Source organism: Neofelis nebulosa, chromosome 4, assembly GCF_028018385.1.
Source record: "Neofelis nebulosa isolate mNeoNeb1 chromosome 4, mNeoNeb1.pri, whole genome shotgun sequence".
Classification (NCBI taxonomy): Eukaryota; Metazoa; Chordata; class Mammalia; order Carnivora; family Felidae; genus Neofelis; species Neofelis nebulosa.
In genome coordinates this window covers 50,712,748-50,733,057 of record NC_080785.1, presented here as the reverse complement: position 1 = coordinate 50,733,057, position 20,310 = coordinate 50,712,748, and the positions used below count along the sequence as shown (strand labels likewise).

Genomic DNA, 20,310 nt, shown 5'->3' with positions numbered 1-20,310 from the left:
ACGACCGCAGTTCATTCAAATCTGGGGCTCCCATTCGAGAAAGGCTAGCGTCAAGTCGACATCTTAGGAACTTCCCAGGGTTGCGGCGGCGGGAGATGGCGGCGCGGGCTCCTCTTGCGTGGAGCCATACTGCCATCTGCTGGCGGAATCTGGGCACTGCAGCCCCAGCAGCGCGGCCTGAACTTCGTCCGCTGGCGCCGCGGGCCGGGCACCCTATCCCAAAGCTGGGCGAGGGCCCTGTCCCTGGGGAGTGTGCATGGAGCCCGGAATCTACGCTGCCGAGAGGGCAGTGCCCATAAAAGAGCTGTTTCCGCAGCCGCTTTATCGGCTGCAGACAGAGCAAACAAATGAAAGGGCTTTGGTGGAAAATCTTAATTGGGGCTGGACAGTTGTAAACTCATTAAGGGCCGAATTCCAGACAGTTCGCAGACCCGGCCTTTATGGCACACCCTTAACTGCCCATTCTTTGAAGTTCCTTCTGTCTGCAACAACAGAGGGCGTCCCAACCTGGCGGCGGGGTGGGGGTGGGGGCGCGAGGGGAAGCCCCATCCTCCGGGGCCCTGGTTCCCCCTTTACGCATCAGGACACAGATAACTTTCCAGAAGTCTCGGGGTGGTGGGGGGAGGGCGGGGAGAGCGAGAAAAGAATGGGGGGAGACTAGGCTGAACCCTCTGGCCACATCTATAAGGCGCTTGGGCCTCCGAAGTTGGAGCCATTCCCCCCGCAGCCTTTTACACCCCATAAACGGTAACAGCCCTCATTTTCTTTTATGGCGCTTCAGGCTCGTCGGCTGCCTAGGCCCTGCCTCTGTCAGGACTTGTGCTTGGGAGGGGAGCGTAGGGCAGGTCCCAGAATCCCCTGGGCCAGCTTGACAGGACGCGGAGGTGCGGGGGCGCAAGGCTTGGGTCCCCTGAGAGCCCCCAAATGTCTGTCCTGGCGGCCTCGTCGGGGCAGTCGGGCTCCTGTTTCTCCTCGGAGACTCCTCAGGAGGCAGGCCCTTCAGCTCTCGGTCCTGCCCTCCTGTTCCTTGCCCCCCCTCCCCCCACAATGCCAGGGGAAGGCTCCAGGAGTCTCAGTGGACCACGGCTGCGGAAATTTCTCGGGGCGCCCGGAGCAAAGAGTGGCCTTTCACTGCTACTGGACAAAGATACTGGGATTGCAGCCCGGCCCCTCAGAGGCCTCTGGGCCTCCCGTCAAAAGGGACAGGTCAAAACCAGGAGCCGGGCCTCGCCTCCCCTTGTTTCCTGGCCTTCCTCGGTTGCTTGCGCCGCCAGGCAGCTGGCCCCAGTGGGAGCGAAGCCCAGCAGGTTCCCGCTCTAAAAGCTGGCCAGAGGTAAAACCGGGGTTCTGTCCTCCTCCACCCCAGTCCGGCCCGGCCCCCACCCAGAGACTCTCCCCCACGCTCCCCTGTCCCAGAGAAGAAGGTGCAACGAGCTGACCCGCAATAAATAGAAAAGAATCAATATATTTTATTTGGCAAAAAGTTAAATATCTCAACACAACAATTTGGTCAGTAGGCCTTGAGGTAACTATTGCAAAATATACAGTGTATGTTGAGCCCGATGGAGACCCCAGATTCATCAAGGATACAAATCTACAGTAGCCCAATGGCGGTTTCATAGTGTATAATTTATTATCAATAAAATTAACTCCATTACAATAAGCATTCATTTTCCCCCCCCCCCCGACTAAAATTAAATGTAAACCATAGGTAGTAACCTTCTGCACATATGTATAGCTCCGAATTTCCTCCATGTTCATCCGGTGCAAGAACAATATGCAAGCTTGTCTGATTAATTTTTCTTTAATATGTGGATTATATATACAATGGATAAGACAGGTCTATAGAGTATGTAGAGACTAAAATGCCCGCATTTCAAAAGAGGAGAAAACCCATGAATCTGTGCATCCTGGAGAACACTTTCTTTCTTTTAAAATTTTATTTCACTGGGAAATCCTTACAGCTAGCTTACAATCAAAGGTTAACAGCCTAGTTATACAGAAGACATATTTCACTACCGAGAGCTATACTCTATGCAACTGTTTTTCTCCCTCATCAACAACCTGAGTTGAAATTGAATTTTCTAGCTTTCACAATCACAACGGGTGCATCACCCAGCACAGAAGTTTGAGTCACAAAACATAATTACCACAATAAAACACAGTGTTCAAGTATCTGGGCAGATCACTCTGCCGCACAAAGAGCAAATTAAATTAACTACACAGACTAAAAACTATACAGCTCGCCATCAACAGTTGTGCATTACAAAAAGGTAGTTTTTTTGTTTGTTTGTTTGTTTGAAGTCAGGAACAGGTAGATTTTTAAAAATATATATACAAGCTAGCACACACAGCCATCAGCACTAATGCTCTCCCCCCCCCCCCCCACACACACCTTTTTTTCCTCTTATAGAAAATGGAAAGCTTACAATACCTCCTCCTTGAAAGCGGCAGGCTGAGGAACCAGCCTGAGCCGGGTCTGCCAGGGGGAGATGAGGCCTGGAGTTTAGAGCCGCTTTGTGCGGGGTGGTGGAGGCTGGGGTGGGATGGGGGTGGGAGAAGGGGACGACGGGCAGTCCTTTCTCTTTCTCTCTAGCTCGCGCTCTCTTTTCTAAATGAACTCCAGTCAAATCACTCGTCTTTTGCTCGGTCCTTGTTGATTTTCTTCATTTTCATCCTGCGGTTCTGGAACCAGATCTTGACCTGCCTCTCGGTGAGGTTGAGCAGTCGGGCCACCTCGTACCTGCGGTCCCTGGTGAGGTACATGTTGAACAGAAACTCTTTCTCCAGTTCCAGCGTTTGGTGTTTCGTGTAGGGACAGCGCTTCTTGCGCGTGGAGCGCGCGTGGAGCCAGTTGGCAGCCGGGTTGCCTGCGAGGGAGACAGACGGGATTTAGGAGGAGGAGAAGCACTACCCACCCCCCTCCGCTGGGGGCCAGGGAACCTCCTAGGGTCTCCCGCCAAAGTGCAGGGCGCTGCTGAATTGGTTAGGGAAGGCTGCCGGACCTCCGACACAATGGAACGGTGGCAGACAGACAGAGGAACGGTCACTTACAATTGCACGCAGTAAAACCTCAGCTTCCCCCTCCCTTCAGAGGCCCTCTTTTCTCTTCCTCTGTCCTCCTGTCCTTTTCCTCTCCTTCCCACCCTCTGCACTTAGGGCAAAGAGTGAAATTTGGAAATAGATCTTCCTCTTGCCAGGCAGGACGAAACCACCCTGCCCTGTGTTCGTGCAGCATTAATATTCTCTTCTCCCTCTCACTAACACACGCGCGCGCGCGCGCTCTCTCTCGCCTTCCCCACCTTTCCTTCTACTTTTCCCACTCCTTTGACCTCTCTGGAAGGCCGTGAGAGCTGGGCAGCCGGCCTGGCGCCCCTAGGCGCCCCGAGGGCGTTGATCACTTCTCCACTTTATTTGAATAATCTTGCACGGGGACCCTCGTGGCCCGGTCTCCTATAGCCTCATCTTGGGCAGGATTTACGCCGCCACTGGCTGAAGGCAAGAAGTGGAAGGAATCGGCCCGTCTTCTCCAGCGTCTAGGCTGCAGTTGCTGCCGCCGCTCCAGGACATCTAGCCGCACAAAAGATTCTCTCTGCCGAGCTGCTTTCGAAGAACGGCCCAAAGTATTGCTGTCCTGGTACTGGGCAGCCAGGAAGAGGGGCTGCTGGTCTTGGCTCGGCCAGCAGCGCCCGCCTCTCTCTCTCTCTCTCTCTCTCTCTCTCTCTCTCTCTCTCTCTCTCTCTCTCTCGGCGGCAGCCGCCTCCCCTCCCCCCGAAACCCGGCGACCAGCTTGTCATTGCTCCCTGGACTTGGGGCCCCGTCCGAGGCATCCTAAACAGCAACTTCTGGTTCGCGGCCCCTGCTCAAGAGGCTCCCAGCGCAGGCGAAGGCAGGCTCAAGAGAAAGCTGAAGGGCTGGCAGATCCTGGTGGCCGGCGTGGAGGCGGCGGCCGGCCTGAAGGGAGGAGACACTTACTGGGATCGATGGGGGGCTTGTCTCCGCCGCTCTCATTCTCAGCATTGTTTTCGGAGAAGGCGCCTTCACTGGGCTGTTTTTCTCTATCAACTGGAGGAGAACCACAAGCATAGTCAGTCAGGGACAAAGTGTGAGTGTCAAGCGTGGGACAGTCACCCCTTCTGGCGGACAGTGGTTCAGGTTTAATGCCGTAAGGCCGGCTGGAGGGCAAGCCCGCGAAGGAGAGCGCGCCGGGCGTGGGCTCCAGCCAGGAGCGCATGTACCTGCCGTCCGGCGCCGCCGCCGCCACGGGCGCCTGGGGGTGCACGTAGGGGTGGTGGTGGTGGTGATACACTGCAGCGGGCACCGCGTTGGCGCCCGCCGCGTGCACCGGGTTCCACGAGGCGCCGAACACCGCCGCCTTGGACTGGAAGCTGCACGGACTGAAGTCGGGGTGCTCCGCCAGCGCGGTGGCCTGCCGGGGAGGCTGACCCAGGGCCCCGGGCGCATAGCGGCCAGCGCCCAGCTCGTCCGCAGCGTCGGCGCCCAGCAGGAACGAGTCCACGTAGTAGTTGCCCAGGGCCCCGGTGGTGGCCATCGCTGTGCCCCGCGCCTGGCCGGTCGGCCCGACCCGCGGAAATTATGAAACTGCAGATTTCATGTAACAACTTGGTGGCACCGGGGAGGGGGGGGGGAAGTACAGTCACCTAATAAGTTGCCGGCGCCCGCGCCCCCATTGGCCGCGCGCGTCACGTGCCCGCCCGGCAGAACAATAACGCGTAAATCACTCCGCACGCTATTAATGGCCCGGTGTTTTGCAGTCATAATTTTTATAGCAAAAGCCATATGTTTTTATGCAAAGGGATCGCGGCGCTCCACGATCGGGTTTGTTTTAATTGTGGCCAACGAAGATTAAAAGATCAAATCTGGCCTTGCCTCTGTACTCTCCTCCCCTCCCACCGCCACCACCAGACACACACTTCTTAAGCGGACTATTTTATATCACAATTAATCACGCCATCAGCAAGGCGCGGGTCCCGCGTGCGAGTGCGGCCAGTGGAGCCCCTCACATAAAATTAGACAATAATTGAAGCCATAAAAAAGCAGCCAAATCGCATTCTCGCTCTACTGTATTTAAATCTATATTTATGATATTTCATAAGGAGTTATTGTTTCAGAAGCCACACAGGCTGGTGGGAAGTTGGGAACGACCAACAGATTCGTTTGCTTCGCCGTGGCTCCCAGCTGTAAAAATTTACGAGGACTTGGAAAGGTTAAATTAGACTGTTGTGTTTGGTTGGCGAGCTCCCTGTAAATAATTCCTGCAGTCCCCGGAGATGCGAGTTTACCCCGGGCCGGCCGCGAAAAGTCAAATTCAACGCAGTATCCGTCCCAATCGAGCCACCGCCGCCCCTGCCCGAGCGCGCTGGGCAGGGACAGGCCTCTGAGTGGGGCACCGCCTATTGTGGGGCCCTGAAATCTGCCCGATTGGATCTCAGGGCGCTCGGGCAGCTCCCAAATTTGCCGCTGCGCCTCCAGCGAGCGCCCCACCGAGGAGCGGCCAGCTGTCCCCGAGCCCAACGGTTGGAGGGCCTGGTTGTGCCGCGGGGTTCGCTCCCAACCCTGCGCCCCCGCTCTCTGCTTGTTGTCAGCCGGAAATCAGGATCCCCAGGCAGACGCAGCAGGCGACCCAACACTGTGCCCCGACCTCGAAGGCCCTCACGCTGAGTTCTTCAGGCTTTGTCGCACTCCCCAAACCCGAGCTGCGAAAAAAACACGAGGCAGCCTCAGTGAAAGGAGAGATCGGCTTTGGAGAAGGTAGTGCCTCCAATGAGACCGCGCGGCTCCAGTAGCTGGGAGGCCCGCACCAGAGCGGCTGGCCTCGGGGCCCAGTATGAATTCTTCAGGGTTCGCTCCTTCCTTCCTTCCTTCCTTCCTGGCCACTGTCCGTGTTCCCCCCTCGGTTTCCACCAGGCCAGACGACTCTGCAGAGTCACAAGGCCCAAAGCTAGGCAGGCCACGGCAGCTCAAGTCCAGGGCTAGAAATTAAAACGGGGAGGGGCACGGGGCATTGACTTTAATCCCATCCTTTAGTTTGGCCAAATTGAGGAAGGTATTTCTCACCCCTTAGAGTCTTTAAGGGGTAAATTAAAAGGCCTCTGCCTCTGTTAGTTGGAAGAAAATACCCACCCCCAAATCCGAACGGAAAGCAGCGACTCCTAAAAACGGGGTAATTAAATTCACGTGTGAACACTGTGCCTGCAAGAGTGTGTTTCTCATTAACCCACTTCCCTGGCAGCGAGGGCAGGCGGCGAGGGCGCTTCCATCCCCTTTTCTGCCTTCATTCTCCCCAACAGTTCCAGTAATCCTCCCCCAAACCCTGTACATCCCTGTCCCTAACGGGACCCTCAAATGCCAGGCTCTGCCTCGGGGCGAGGCTGAGACGCCAGGCGGAGGCCAACTGGGTGCCCCTTTATCCGCCCGCGCCGGAAGAGGGAAGTGGCCGACACAGTGAACTCCGACGTGGCTGGTCCTGGTCGCCTCAGCCTCCTCCCCCCTAATATTTTCCTTTCCCTGTAAATTCCTCCGCGTTATCCCCACCCCCACCGCGGCCCGGTGTGTCCCAAATATCGGGCGGTTCGCGGTGCCTCTGAGATTTTCATGAAGATTTTCATTAAGAAATATTAACCCTAGAGGAAACCTCGCTCCTAATTGTAATTGCGAAAAGGCTGGACTCGCCTTGTTGTTTTTTCGACTTTTTGTGCCCAGAGAAGACACAAATTATTACTAGTATATTTTTTAAAACAAAAAGGCTCTTCCTTTAAATGGCTTTAGCCCCCAGAATAGGACAGTTACTACATAATCAGCAGGCGCTGAATGTTCATCAGTACTTACTTGTGCCTAGACGGTGAGAAAAATTACAAAAACAAAAAAACAAAAAAACCCTAACGTTATCCCCTTTCAGCCCAGAGATTTGGGGAGAAAATATTCAGGCTTTTGAGTCAGCTTTTATTTTGGAAATGAAAGGGACTGCGTGTGTATAAAAAAATAATAAATGGGTATAATTACAAACCATCTCTTTTCGCCTGAGAGTTCTAAAACCTTGGCCTCCAAAACAAATCCAATACTCTGGTCCAGCAAATAGCACAGAGGAGTTGAGGGGAAAGCAGTGTGCCGGCCTTTCAGATAACAGGACCGCAGGCAGAGCAATGGAAACAGCTCCTGCAGCTGGAGCAGGGTGGGGAATCAAAGCTTGGTGGGCATGAGTCTGATGGCGTGTGTGTGTGTGTGTGTGTGTGTGTGTGTGTGTGTGTGTGTTTGGGAGCCAGGGAGGGACGAAAGTTGTTTTCAGTTCCGTAAGGATTCAACTGGCTTCCAATGGTGGACTACAACTTGGAACAAGGGCTCAAGTTTGTTATTACAATGGTTCTGGAATTTAGGATTTCTTTCTGCTATTATTTGAAACAGACTAGAGCTGGAAGGGTCCCTGCCTCCAGCACCTTTCTGCACAAGGATGCCATATCTAACAGACTCTGAACCTGACAGAAGCTACTGGCAAACAGGCAACCAATCTTTGCCCTACCAGGGTTCCCTTACCGCCGCTAAAGCCTGAGCTGGGACCTGCAGGCCCAGGAGACTCGAGGAAGCTTCCAGGCGGAATTCCCTGCATAGCCAGGCTCCACATAGCTTGGCTGGGCCTCAGCACAGGTCCCAGCCTCAGGTGCCCAGTTAGGGTAGGGAGAGCCTCCTTGCCCTTGGTGTGGGCACACAAAAACGCCGCCAATGCCCTCTAATCGGATCTCTTAGGCTGCGGTTGCCAATCCGCAGAGTAAGAACGCAAGGCCGCCGCCATCCGGTCGTGATCATAACCGAGGCCTTGTCTGTGCAGCAGCACACCAGGCCCAGATCCACAGCCCTGGACAGCTGTCCCACGCAAGCCCTTCCTTGGCAGATTCCGACCACAAATTGAGCGCGCAGAGAAAAATAAGTCCCCAGCCCCAGACTCTCCCCAAACCAGCCCTGGGTCCCTCCCGGAGTTAGAGCTAGGGAGGCGAGGTGGTAGAGATAGAAAAGTAGGCACAGAGAGACTGAAGATGAAAGAAAAATAAAGGGAAGGGAAGACGGAAGAAGTAAAGGAAGGGAAAAAACAAAAAAGCAAAAAGAGGAAGGAAGCGAGGAAGAAAAGGAAGAGTCAAAGGCGACTCCTGGGAGCTGAGGGCAGCTTACAGAAAGAAGGGTAAGTGACAAGGCCAGGATCCCAGCCCCTTTCCGCCCTGTCCCTCCTAGTTTGGCCTGAGTCTCTCTCAAAGGGATCTTTCCTGATCTCGACCCTGGATTGGGACTGGTAGTATCCCAGCCTTGCAGGAGAATGGCAGGATCCCTGGACAGGCACAGGCCTGGAGTGGGGGGAGGCCCAGGATGGAAGCGTGCGCCCCTGACCTTGAATGGCTCAGGGCCCAGAATTCCTACCACGCCCCCGGCGTCCGCCAAGGAGCAGCTAACCTGACCATACCTGCTCGGGGCCAGGTGGGCACGGGGTGGGAGGTGAAGCCAGCAGCCTGACAAAGCGCTGAGAAGGAGGCAGGGACGCGGCTCCTGCACGGGGAAAAGCCGAGGTTGCCACCGCAGGCCTGGCACGACCAGGGCCTGGATGCCCCGCCCGGCCCGGCCCCCGCGCGCACAGGTACCTGGAGACGATTTCAACTGAAGTAATGAAGGCAGTGTCGTGCTGTCGAGAGAAAGGTGGATCCCAACAACAGGAAACTACCTAAATCACCGACCAGTTCTGGTGCTGCCCGCGCGGGGCTGCCTCGCCCGCCGCTGCCGCCGCCACTGCCGCCGCCACTGCCGCCGCCAAAGGGAGAACCCTGCGATCGCGCCCGGCCGACCCCCCCCCCCCCACCCCTTGCCAACCTGCGCCTGCGCTGCCACTGTGTGAGCGGCGCTACCGCTAAGGCATCACGGAGGGAGAAGCCACCGGCCCCGGTAAGGTAAACCTGGAAGAGGGAAGGAAGGAAGGTAAAGGAGAGAGAGGAAAATGGAAGGAGAGGAGAACGCGAGAAGAGAGGAGAGCGAGCAGTGTGCGTGCTCGTTTCCCAAATCTTGCTTCTCAGCGAGCACGCGCCGAGCTGCGGCAGCCCCGAGCAACTCGAAAGCGCCAGGGTCGGCACGCAGCCCGGCTCCCAGTCTGGTCTCGGCCTCCGGCGGCTCGCTCCCCGCCACTCGCTCTCCCCCTCTCTCCCTCCCAGCCAGCCAGCCAGCCGGGGCGCGCGCTCCCGCGCCCCCTCCCCCTGCCGTCGCGCCCCCCCCCCTCCCGCGAGCAGGAAACGCGTGGCCCCGAGGAGGGCGACCAGGTGGGGGAGGCCATGCTGGGGGAGGGGGCCATGCAGCCAGCAGCAGTCTACCTAACTGCTGCCGCGGACGCTAGTGACACGCTCTTGGCCCAGCCTGCTCCCCGGATTCTTAGGCTGGGGGTCATCTGGGACCAGGGGACCCACAAAACAACCGGCGTCTGCGAGCCTCCCTGGGGCTCCCGAAAGAAATCCTGTTTGGCTTCCTCTGTCTATGCAGCTCCCCTCGCAACTGAAACCACTGGTCCAAGACAGCCACAATCCAGATATACTAGCAAGTCATAAAACTGAACAAAAGCCGACAAACCTTACGGCACCAGGGCTATAGGGCCCAGACAAATTACGACCGTCTAGGTAATATTTAAATAGATGCCTAAAGTAATTGCAGGGGGCGCGGGCTAGTCCTCCTGTTGTAAAAGTGGTGGCCGGGATAAAGTGGAAGGTGAAGATAAGAAGTCAAAAAAAGAGGTAAAATTAAAAAGCTTCATTCCACAGCTTTTATTCTTCTATAAGAACATAAACATCGTCTTTTTTCCACGCACAGCAGCATTACAATATTAATTTATTCTGATTTAAGATTAGAAGTAAATAGAGCTAGAACTAACATTTATAATAACGATAGAATGCATTTGCATAAAACAAGATTGGCAATTTTTCATAATAATAGACATTTATACAGATTTGTATTTATAATTTTTCTTTTTCTGCACCTACAGGTTTGACCCTTTTATGCATGTAACTTCACAGTATAAAGGAAACCCAAACAAAGTCTCCCTTCTCTAGTCTATTCCGCTTGCCCCAGCCCTCCTTGGGTTCTATGAATTTTAGAAAGGAAAAAGAAAGAGGAAGAAGAAAAAAGAAAATGAGAAAGAAAACTCTCCACAAGACAGGGAGAATTGCGGTGTGCTTGTCGTGTGTTACCAGTGGTAACAATTAATGACAAAAAAACCCCACTAAATCCACACGCATAAACAAAACTACCTTAGGTTATTTATCTACAGGCAGAAGGATATGGAAATTCAGAGGTAAGTGAAATAATTTAGTCCCACAATGCAAGACTAACACAAACTGGAAGAGAAGTTTCCTTCTCCTGGTTGCTCTTTTTTTTTTTTCTTTTTCTTTTTCTTTTTTTCCTTTTAAAGCTGGGATATCTTACAGAGGAAGGAAAGATTAATCTTTCTTACTCTCAATTTTTTAATCAGCCAAAGTCAAGCCCTTTTGCCAGCCTGCATGTCCATGCCTGTAAGCCCTTCTCTTTGCCAAGGAAGAAAGAAAGAAAGAAAAAAGAAACCCAGGGGCCTGTGTCCCCTGATTAAACACAGCCCAGCACTCCAGGCAGGCGAGCCCGGTGGCGGCTCCTTGCACCATTGACCTCAGGCCAGACACCTCAGCGCCTACAATGGGACCTCGGCCTTCCGGCTAGGTTTGCCCGCCCCCGCAGGAAACCAGCTCCACCGGGAGGACCGGAGCCATTTCCAGCAGAGGAACCCCGAGACAGCAAACCAGCCCAGTCGCCGCTCGACACTTCAGGATAATAGTTCTCTCTCTAGAAATTTAGCACGATATGGCTTTTTCCCCCAGAAAACAAGTAAACCAGCACCAAGCAAACAAAGGAACAAAAAGTCAGAACAAACCAGCCCTGCACAGATGTAACGGCCAGCGAGATGGCGAGTGTGGGAGGGAGGAATGGGGCTCCGGCACAGGTGCGAGTTCCTGGGCAGAGGCCGAAGACAGAGGGAGGAGAACGGCTCTCTGGCAGCGGGGAAAAAAAAAACGGCGTTGCCTGGAGCTTCATCAGGAAAAATTAAAATTGGCTGTGAGCTCCCGGATCCGGTTTTCTCGGTTCATTTTCTTCAGTTTCATCCTGCGGTTCTGAAACCAGATTTTAACTTGTCTGTCCGTGAGGTGGACGCTGCGGCTGATCTCTAGGCGCCGCTCTCGAGTAAGGTACATGTTGAACAGAAACTCCTTCTCCAGCTCCAGCGTCTGGTGCTTGGTGTAAGGGCAGCGCTTCTTCCTGCCGCTCTTTGCTGTGAGCCAGTTGGCTGCGTTTTCGCCTTTGGAATTGCCTGGCATTCAAGAGAATAAAGAGGGGAAGGTTAAATCGGGGCCAGGCTAGGCTGTGCGCAGGGGTGAATTTGGGACTTCTCTGCCATGAGAGGGATGCCCTAAGTCACACGGAGTTTTGCGGCCATCCCCCCCCCCCTTTAGCTTGCTCAAGAAGAGCATTCCTCCAACAGGCATGTGCAAAATGGACAGGGCCTTCAATCTACACCTACCCTCCCAGCTCACATGTCCCTCCACTTTCCCCCAAACACCTGTTTTAACACAAAGCTGCCCAGGCGCTCCCAGAACGAAAGAACGAAAGCCTGCTGCTGTACGGCAGGCTGTACTGCTTGAACTTAACGCCTTTCTCTGCTTCTCGCCCCAAGGCAGACAAGCACCTCCTGCAGCCCCCAGGCAGGGGGCATGGGTGCCTACTTGGAAGGGAGGGGGGCCGTTTGTGTCTCACTCCAGTCCCCTGATTGCCTAAGGCCCAATGAGGAGAGGGACAAGGACACAGTTGGGACCTGGAGAAGGCACAAAAAAACTGATTCGGGGTCAAGGGCCGTCCCTCACGTCCTTCCAGGAGCCAGAGACGTGCAGTCTGGGCGATTCCGAGTTTCAGGGGAAGTGAAATGGTCCCTTTCGGACTCTCAGCTCAGGGCCCCGGCGTCCGGGCGGGATTTGCCTTTTCTTCTCCCCGCAAGGAGGATTCCCGCCCCTCCAGCAACTTTGAAAAAAGCATGGGGGATCGTAAACTCGAACTTCGCCGGTTAATGGGCTTATTTATTGGTGCTGGCGGCTGCTTATTTTGGATGCCTTACAAACATCCGTGCTATCTGCGGGCGAGCCACTTTCCTCCCTCCCCCTCCCCCCGCGTGGGCCGCGCCTCGCAGACTGGGCCCAGACCACGGCTTAGGGTGCTCCGGGCCACGGAGAAGGGCATGCACGAGAGGGGGGCTGCTTGTCCCTGTCCTCGGCCCCAATTGGGGTGAGCTGAGGCCAGCGCGGAGGACGTCTTGGTGTGGGGCTCTAAGTCGGACATGAATTTTTACTGCGTCCCCACGCCCAAATATTAAAAAGCAAGTTCACAAGGTCAGCCTGCCTGCAGCTTGGGCCAAGGCCGGCCGGCTGCTGCGCGGACTCCTGGCTCTCTGCTCTTTCCCTTCTCTGGGTCGGCTTGCCTGTCTGCCCGCCTGACTGCGCCCCTTCAGCGCGCCCTGCTTACCCAGGGAGTCCTTCTCGGGCGAGGCTTTGCTGCTTTCGGAAGGGGCTGGGGAGAGCTCCTCCGCGGCCGAGGACGACGCGTGCGCCTCCTCGTCGCCCTGCGAGCCCCCGCCGCCGCCGCCACCGCAAGTCAGCGTGGGGGGCGGCGGTGAATCGAGGGCTCGCTCTTTCCGGGCTGCATCCGCTGAGCCGGAGGCGAGTGCGGGTGGCGGGTCGAAGCCGCGCCCGGGGGGCTGAGCGGGGAACGGGCCGGCGCCGAGCTGCTGTGCGCCGCCGCTGCTGCCGTAACCCTTGGCCGTGCCATAGGCCTGGGAGAGGCGGAAGTAGCCGGGCACTGGCACCCCGCTGGAGGTGCTCAGGGCGCAGCCGTCGGGCGGCGGGCCTCGCGGGAAGGGAGCCAGCTCGGCTGCGGCGGTGGAGCCTTTGGGGCATTTGTCCGCCGAGTCGTAGAGGCAGTAGGAGCTCTCCTCTTTGATGTTCTGCGCGAAAGAGCACGAGGTGGCCTGCGGCGGGGGTTGGGGTGGTTGCGGCGGGGGCGGTGGCTGTTGCTGGGGCGGTGGCGGCGGCGGCGGCCCCTCGGGCTGCTCCATCCGGCACGACCGGGGCGCGTCTAGCCACAGGTCTATAGGCGCGGGCGGGTAGCTGTGCGCCCCAGGACCTAGGCCCCCGCCGCCGCCGCCGCCGCCCGGCGACGCCGCCTCATTGCGCTTGCCTCCCAGAGCCGGGAAGAGCCCGCAGCTCTGCAGCCCGTAGGGCAGGTCGGCCGCCGGTGGCAGGTAGACCCCGCCGTGGGCGTAGTAGCCGCCGCCACCGCCGCCCCCGGCGCCGCTGCCACCGCCGCCAGCCTCGCCTCTGCCGGAGCTGATGAGCGAGTCGACCAAAAAAGAGTTCGCGGCGGGGCTCTCCGAGCATGACATTGTTGTGGGATAATTTGGCGAAGGGAGCAGATAGCCCTTTCTGGCTGACATTTCTTGTGCAAAACATGCTGAATACGATTAGCAATCCCCCCGCACCGCGGCGGGCGCCCGCAGCCAATCCTGAGCCAGAGTTTCCGCGCGACCACTCCCAGTTTGGTTTCGTAGGCGCGGGGCCGCTCTCCGAGGGCGCCCTCTGAGCCCACGATTGATATAAATATGTAATCTGTATTGATGGGCCAGGAGACGCACACCCAATACCTCAGCCCAAAGGCCAGGAGCTGTGGGGGCTGCCCCAACGTGGCTAGTGGGGGGCCTGGTTCCCGGGCTAGCCCCGCCCACGCTCGGACGTGAGCCCTCCTGCGGGGTCTGTTTCAAGGGCCCTTGGGCCCCCGCGCAGTTAACAAGTGGGGTGTTTATGGTGCGCACCCCGGCCCGCCTTGGGTGCTCCCCACTCTTATTTCGGAATTAGCCACTAGCCCTCCGTATACTCTAAACACTAAGCGGGCCTATTGTAGGGCCTCAGACTCTTCCCATTCGGCTCCGGACCTGGAACTGTCTCCTACAAGTGGCCGACCTGGCCGTAAGGCCACCAAGAACCTCAGAGTGTCCGAGATCCAGAGCGCACTGGAAGCCGGCTATTGCCACTTCTTTCTTGATTCCCATACGTAATTTCCCCCCAAATGTATTGCCCTGGCTTCTCAACCCCCCCTCTCTCCCCAGCCAGTCGTTGATCCACTTAGGATCTTTGTCTCTGGTATGCTCACCTGGCTTGCTTTCTCTGAAGCTGCTGTCGGTGGACCCTGGTGAGCTGGAACGAGAAGGGGGGTGGGGATGGTAGAAGCGACTGGCAACCTTGGCTGAAAGACTCCCCTACCCCTATTCCGAGGTCAGAGCCAGGTCCAGGCACCCCATAGCCCCATTTCCCCGGTAGCTTCCAAGCTCAAACGCCGTTTCAGGGAAGTGAAAGAAACATTGCTCTTCTGGGTCTTGGGTTTGACTGGAGGCGACGACCTGGAGGGGTAAACTTGGAGAAGGGGCGGCGGATGAGCACCTCTGCCGTACAATTCTCAAGCTCTCCCTTTAGCCTTGGCATTCGCACCCTCTCGGAGGTTATGACTAGAACCAGTGTCACCACACTCCTGCCTCTTCGTCCCCTCCCCTCTTCCCCCCTCCCCTCCAAACCCGCGGCTGGGGCAGCCCTCACTCCCGCGGTGTGCACATTTTAACGAGGCCCGCGGTGAGGAAATCCGTTCCCGGCAAGCCCGGGCTGGGCTCGTGGCCCAGTTATAGCAGCATTTGGAGGCCAGGCCCTTTGCTCAGCAGACACCGGGGCCTCCTTTTTCCCTGGCCGTAGGAACGCTCTCTCAGTCAATGGAAACTGCTGTCCCAGGGCGCTAGCCCCTGTGTGGGCCTCTTACATGTCTCAGGAAATGCGACCTTTTCCGGCCCGGATCCAGTAGAATCCAGGAGGTCTCTGCCTTGCCCCTTGCCGGTGGGCTACAGCTCTCCAGGATGCCCCAGGCCTGCCCGCCGCACCAGCTCCAGCCCCTGCAGAGGCCTAGACTGGGGCTGCTAAACGCCGGGATCCCAGGAAGCAGACCGCTCAGGCCTCTGCCTGCAGCGGGGAAAGACCCTTGCCTCCCGGGTGATTTGCCAGGCACTTGGCCTTGTTCCTCCCGGTGTGAACCCAGACCGAGAAGGAAGCCGAGCCTGAGAAGACCCAGAGAGGGTGCACGGGAGAGCTGGCGGAAGAGCCCTGACGCTGGCTTCTGAGATGCAAGCAGTTGCGGAATCTGCCTGTTGTGGCTGCTCTCCGCCCGCCCGCAGCGCAGGCGGCCGCGCCACAGTTTGCGCTGCGCTCTAGCCGCTTCCACCCAACTGGCCTGCGCCTGGCGGTGACCGGATCCGCAGACTGGGCATCGGGGGTACAGAGGAGGGGGATAGGGAAAGACAGAGAGACACAGAAGGAGAGAAGGCCAGAGGGAGAGAAGAGAGAGGGGGAGAGAAGGGGAGAGAGTCTGAGAACTAATTCTTTCCAGTCCACAAGCTCCTGAGGCCGAAGTAGCAGCCGCAGCCGAATCAAGTATGTGTGGAGAGATCAGGAGCTGTCCTTCACTGCCCACCTCCTTCCCACGAACAAGGCCAAGGCAATTTCTAATCTGGCTAGGCCCACGAGATGGACAAACTTACATATGGAAAGCTTCAGAGCTCGGAAACCTAGGACCCTTCTCTGGATGGGCTTGGTCCTTATCCCACTCACCAGGAGGGTGTATGTAATGCATTGGGACTGTGGCGCTCAGCAGTGCTACTGGGAAATGCCACAAAACTGAGGACTGCTTGAGAAGGGGCTTTGCCTCTTAGCACTGCTCATGCCAATCAAGAAAGCTCTGCAGAGTGTGAAGTAGGTCCCAAGAACAGGAGAGGGTTCCTTGAAAAGAACACGTCCCAGCAGGCCAATGGGCCGGGACTTGGTTACTCTCCCCACTAAATGCACAAAGCAACTTCCCAAGGCTGTAGATTGGAAAGGGTCAGTGGCCATGGAGAGGATGCTTGAGATGGCAGAGGCTAAGAAAATAAAGTGAAAAGTCAATGATCTAAACCTATCTTTCTCTTTGAAAGTTAAGGCCCCTTTGGAAAAGCTAAGGCCACGCTCTGATTCTCATCCTGTGAAAAATGCACATCTGGGCATTCCCACAATTTGACCCATCATTCTCAAGGAGTTCACAGACTCCTCACAGTCTTCTCCTTGGGCCCTCCAGAATGTTCCAGGACCCTCCGGAATTCAGCAGCCCTGCCAGTTTGACTGGTAAGACAAGCCGGTTGCCCCGGCCCTAGGCAGTTCAGGCTTAGTCTGGTCAGGGCTCTGTAGGGTGACCAAATGGGCTTCTAGGCTGGATAAGATCCAAGAGCATGCAGGTGCCAACCAAGGTTACAAAAGTCAGCTTGGTGCTGCATCTGCTATATGAAGGTCCCCTTGGCTGCCGACTCAGAGGAGGTGGAAGGCTTGCTGCAGCCTCTCAGACCATGGCATTGGCACTTGGGTCTTCACTGACCTTTGGGAGAGCTGGATGTTTTTCTCCAGTGTCTTTTCTACCCTTGCAATAAACCAAACGGGATGTTGAGTTTCTTGCTTAAAAAAAAAAAAAAAAAAAAAAAAGGATGACGATGATGAAGAGTGTGTAAGCCCATGTGAGAGTTCTTCTCTGGCCCAGGACCGCCACCCCACCCCCACTGGGGCTTGCCGAGCCTGAAGCCGAGCGGAATGGACAGCCTGCCGACGCGCCAGGGCGCCGACTGGCCTGCTGCCGCTGGTTCGGAGGAGAAGATATCCACGCAGCAGAAACTCAAGTTAGAGGCTACTGCCCTTTCAGGTGGTCTTGGAGCTCCCAGCATCCCCGACTGCCCCCAAGCCTCTGCACTCCCCAGACTGTAACACTGAGGTGTTAACTTTCTCAATAGAATATTCCGTTTATCGATTGCCTGGGCTTTCCCAAGGTTCTCCATTCCCGAGAGAGATTAAGAAAAGCGATTTAGTTACAGCATGTGTAGGCTTCTGGACACTCTATTCCCTCTAACCCATTTGCCTTCTTTTCTTCTCTCCTCTTCTCCCTCCCTCCCAGCTGCTGAATTTCTCTCTCTCGCCCTCAGGATGCTTTTGACCTAAAACTCTCCGTGCCTGCTTCCTTCAGCCAGGCCTGTGTAGTGGTTATATGGCAGCCCCTAAAGCCCACGTTTTATTTAGGAGTAAATATCGTCTGTTTCTACCTAGGTAATAACGCTTCCCCTCCCCGTGGCCATGGAGCCGAAGTAATCGCCAGGCCAGTGGAAAAAGCCCTTTGGTGAGGATTACGATGCATTTCACCAGAGAGCGGCTTCCTACTCCTCCTGAGTAGGCCCTCGCAAATGACCAGAAATAACAAACTGTTATTACCAAAAAACACCTCTTTTTAAAAATACTGGGTACTGAGATTGAGATAGCCAGTAAACAATCTGTATCTGTAAATTGTTCTCAGGGCTTTCCGGGGTCAGAATTAACTGACCCGTTGTGGAGTTGGGCTGTAGCATCACAGAGGAAAAATAAACGCTACTTTCACATATCTGTTTTAACAAAAATTATGGACTTCTCTGATTCTCTCCTTTACTGTATAGTTAAAATATTTTTTATTGTAAGCGATGACATTCTTTTCTCGTTCATCTTTAAGAATGTCAGCATTTCCAGGGATATTTGCTGTGTCTGCTTTGAATTAATCAGGTGCAATCTATCCCTCAACAACGCACTTTAAACTTTTCTCTAAATCCAGCCATTAAACTGGCCCTTCTCTCCTGATGGGGGAGTGTTGGGGCCTTTTCTCATGCTCCCTAAGTTACGGTATCCTTAATTTTGTCCGTAATAAACTGCTTCTGGCCTTGAAACTGGAAGTGGTTCTGGGATTTTAGGGAAGGCTCAGGCTGCAGACAGCATGGTGCGGGTGCCCACTCAGTGTGGTTCCTGTGGCTGCCTTATTCTGACAGAATTTGGAATCCCGAGCTCAACAAAGACTAGTGACTTTTGATAGACAAATTTACGAACACACACACAGGCACACAGGCAGCGCCTGTTTTCTGAGATTCCTGCCCCCACTCACCCATGCACTGTATATTTGTAAAAATAAAAAAAAACCATTTCAAGAAACTAATGAAAACATCGGAATAAAAACTTAAATATAAGAAAAGAGGACCTTTGAATCCAGCCTCTGAAATCTTAAGTCAAACGATTATTTTAAAACTTGTTTTATGACAACGCTGATGGACAGATTGTGATCAGAGTTGATTCTCAGTGCGAGCTTTTGAAAACATATAGGTATTTACCAATACCGTTTTTGCATATTTTGCAAAATATGCAAAAGATATCATTTTTACATCTAAGAAATCACCGCAAAACCCCAGCCCGGTTTATAATGGTACATTCCGAATAAGCAAATACAGACTTCTCTGGAAGCTTCAAAAATCATATGTGACTTTTTTGAATTGGCCTTCTTCAGAACAAAGGTTTTCCCCAGGCTGCTGGGGCACCTAGTAGGAAACCAGCAGCCTCCCGGATGTCTGCCCCAGGGAATAAGCCAGCCCCAGCGGCCACGGTTGCTGACCACCTCATTGTTTGGAGTAGAAACTTTATTTTTCCCAGCCCCGCCATCTCTCTCTCTCTCTCCCTTTCTCTCTCTTTTCCTCTCTCTCTTTTCCCCTCTCTCTGCCCCCCCCTCTTTTTGTTGCCACCACAATCCCGATCCCAGTAGAAGCAGAACTCTTTCTCTTGGATGCCCCCCATCCTTGGCTCGTCCCATTCTGAACATTTCTAGAAAACTGAAAGATCGCCTGGGTGAATTGATGGCGCAGGGAGCTTAAATCGTCAACTTTTCCACTTAGGTCTCCCCCTGCTTTCCAACCTTAGTGAGCGATGGGAGAAAGGGGGGGGGGGGGTGGGCTGAGTGCCTATAGCGTCACCCAGAGCGCACAAACCCAGCCACTTTTCCCAGTCCTGCTCTGACATCGGCCACTTCCCCACTCCCGCCTCAGCCAGATTGAAATTGCTAAACTTGTGGCCTCTTACCTTGACACATTTCCGAAATCACTGCCAAGGGACAGCAGGCTTCTCCGTGCCGCGACGCCTGCGAGGCCTAAAGAAGGCGCGTTGCTTTAAATTACACCAATTACTTCTCGAAGGTGACCCCCCCTTTTTTTGATACTAAGGGGAGCGGGACAAGTGAAATAATGTAACGTGCTGCTCTTAGTATCAGAAGCGAACAAAGGCCGAGAATCGCGCTGGGGTTCCCGGCTCCCCGGCGGCTTTGACATTGATCGGACGTGCGCCATCTCGTGGCGGCTGAGTGACTAGGCCTAGCCCGAACTTCAGCCCGGAGCCCGGGAGAGGGAAGCAGGCTCCAGGCATAGACTGAGGGAAAGAATGTGCCCAGCCCGCTGCTAAAGAGATCTCATTTTTACATCTAAGAAATTGCTGCAAAACCCCAGCCGGGTTTATAGCGGCGCATTCCAAATATGCAAATTGGCCGGCCCCGGACGGGTTTACGACCACATTGTCACAGCCATCGGAGGATGGGCTTTTATAGGGCTCAGAAATCAAACCCGCGCCCGCTCGCCGCCCGCCCGCGAACAGTCCTGGCTAGACTCTCTCTAGCAACTTGCAAGACTTTGGTTAATCTTTAACCGTCCCAAAGGAAGTCTTTCCTTAAACCCTGGGTTTCCCTGCCCACCCCTCACTGCCCCCCAAGAGAGTCGTTGTTCACCTCCGTGTGTCTGTTCATCAACCTAGACATTCATCTAGGGGGTCTGTCCCATTCCCTTTTGAGCTCGATTTCCCCAGTCGCGCCAGTTAGACAAACACACAAACACATAAACAAAGCGCGGTCTGGGGTCTGAGGCCTCTCTCCAAATTCCACCTTTTCTGCAGTTCTGGCCCTGCCTGGGTGGCTAGGGAGAGGGTGGGGGTAGAGGTGGGGGGGGGTGGGCAACAAAAGGCTCTGGCCTTTCCGCTCTGCCCCTCAAGGTTATGGGTGATGTCCAAATTTAAGGCAGAAGTTCAAAGGCAGGAAACAAAGAGGAAACCAGCATCTTTCTTTCCCCAAAGGGAAAAGGCAGCCTCAGCTGGGAGCTTGGGACAAAGTGCCCATAGAGGCTCCTGAGAGTCTACTCTTTGTGCCCAGACCAGTCTCTGTCTTCCTAAGGAGATCCCCAGGGCACCCTACAGTGCTTCTACTTCAGGCCTCCTAGTCCTGAGGTGAGCAAACCCAGCTTGGGATCAAACTAATCAGCCACTTCAAAGC

General features: G+C 55.2%; 2 protein-coding genes and 1 long non-coding RNA gene across 5 annotated transcripts; 1 reads left to right on the top strand and 2 right to left on the bottom strand.

Annotated features, from left to right (window-relative positions):
- Nucleotides 1-1,445: 1,445 nt before the first annotated feature.
- On the bottom strand, nt 1,446-6,852 carry HOXA9 (homeobox A9). The gene is made up of 2 exons (XM_058724754.1): nt 3,976-6,852; nt 1,446-2,870 (listed from the first exon to the last, which is right to left on the bottom strand). Exons 1-2 carry the CDS (start codon nt 4,550-4,552, stop codon nt 2,632-2,634), a joined length of 816 nt encoding a protein of 271 aa, XP_058580737.1. The 5' UTR covers nt 4,553-6,852; the 3' UTR covers nt 1,446-2,631.
- A 1,927-nt stretch (nt 6,853-8,779) lies between these two features.
- LOC131509225 (uncharacterized) lies at nt 8,780-11,134 on the top strand. Of its 2 annotated transcripts, XR_009260378.1 has the most exons (3): nt 8,780-8,940; nt 9,526-9,659; nt 10,022-11,134. It is a non-coding gene; the product is annotated as an uncharacterized LOC131509225 (long non-coding RNA). The 2 variants fall into 2 exon arrangements; XR_009260377.1 differs by lacking the exon at nt 8,780-8,940 and having other exon boundaries at nt 8,952-9,659.
- HOXA10 (homeobox A10) lies at nt 9,789-19,562 on the bottom strand. Of its 2 annotated transcripts, XR_009260376.1 has the most exons (3): nt 19,080-19,562; nt 14,257-14,516; nt 11,266-11,374 (listed from the first exon to the last, which is right to left on the bottom strand). XR_009260376.1 is itself a non-coding variant. In XM_058724753.1 (2 exons), the coding sequence occupies exons 1-2, from the start codon at nt 13,541-13,543 to the stop codon at nt 11,100-11,102; spliced, it is 1,242 nt and encodes a 413-aa protein (XP_058580736.1). In that variant the 5' UTR covers nt 13,544-14,236; the 3' UTR covers nt 9,789-11,099. The 2 variants fall into 2 exon arrangements, 1 of the variants encoding a protein (XP_058580736.1); XM_058724753.1 differs by lacking the exons at nt 14,257-14,516; nt 19,080-19,562 and adding an exon at nt 12,577-14,236 and having other exon boundaries at nt 9,789-11,374.
- Nucleotides 19,563-20,310: the final 748 nt, after the last annotated feature.

Coding starts and splice junctions, on each gene's coding strand:
- HOXA9 (XM_058724754.1), bottom strand. CDS start 4,552: ATGGCCACCACCGGGGCCCTGGGCAACTACTACGTGGACTCGTTCCTG. Junction 2,871..3,975: donor CAAGCCCCCCATCGATCCCA/GTAAGTGTCTCC, acceptor TCTCCCTCGCAG/GCAACCCGGCTGCCAACTGG.
- HOXA10 (XM_058724753.1), bottom strand. CDS start 13,543: ATGTCAGCCAGAAAGGGCTATCTGCTCCCTTCGCCAAATTATCCCACA. Junction 11,375..12,576: donor GCCCGAGAAGGACTCCCTGG/GTAAGCAGGGCG, acceptor CTTGAATGCCAG/GCAATTCCAAAGGCGAAAAC.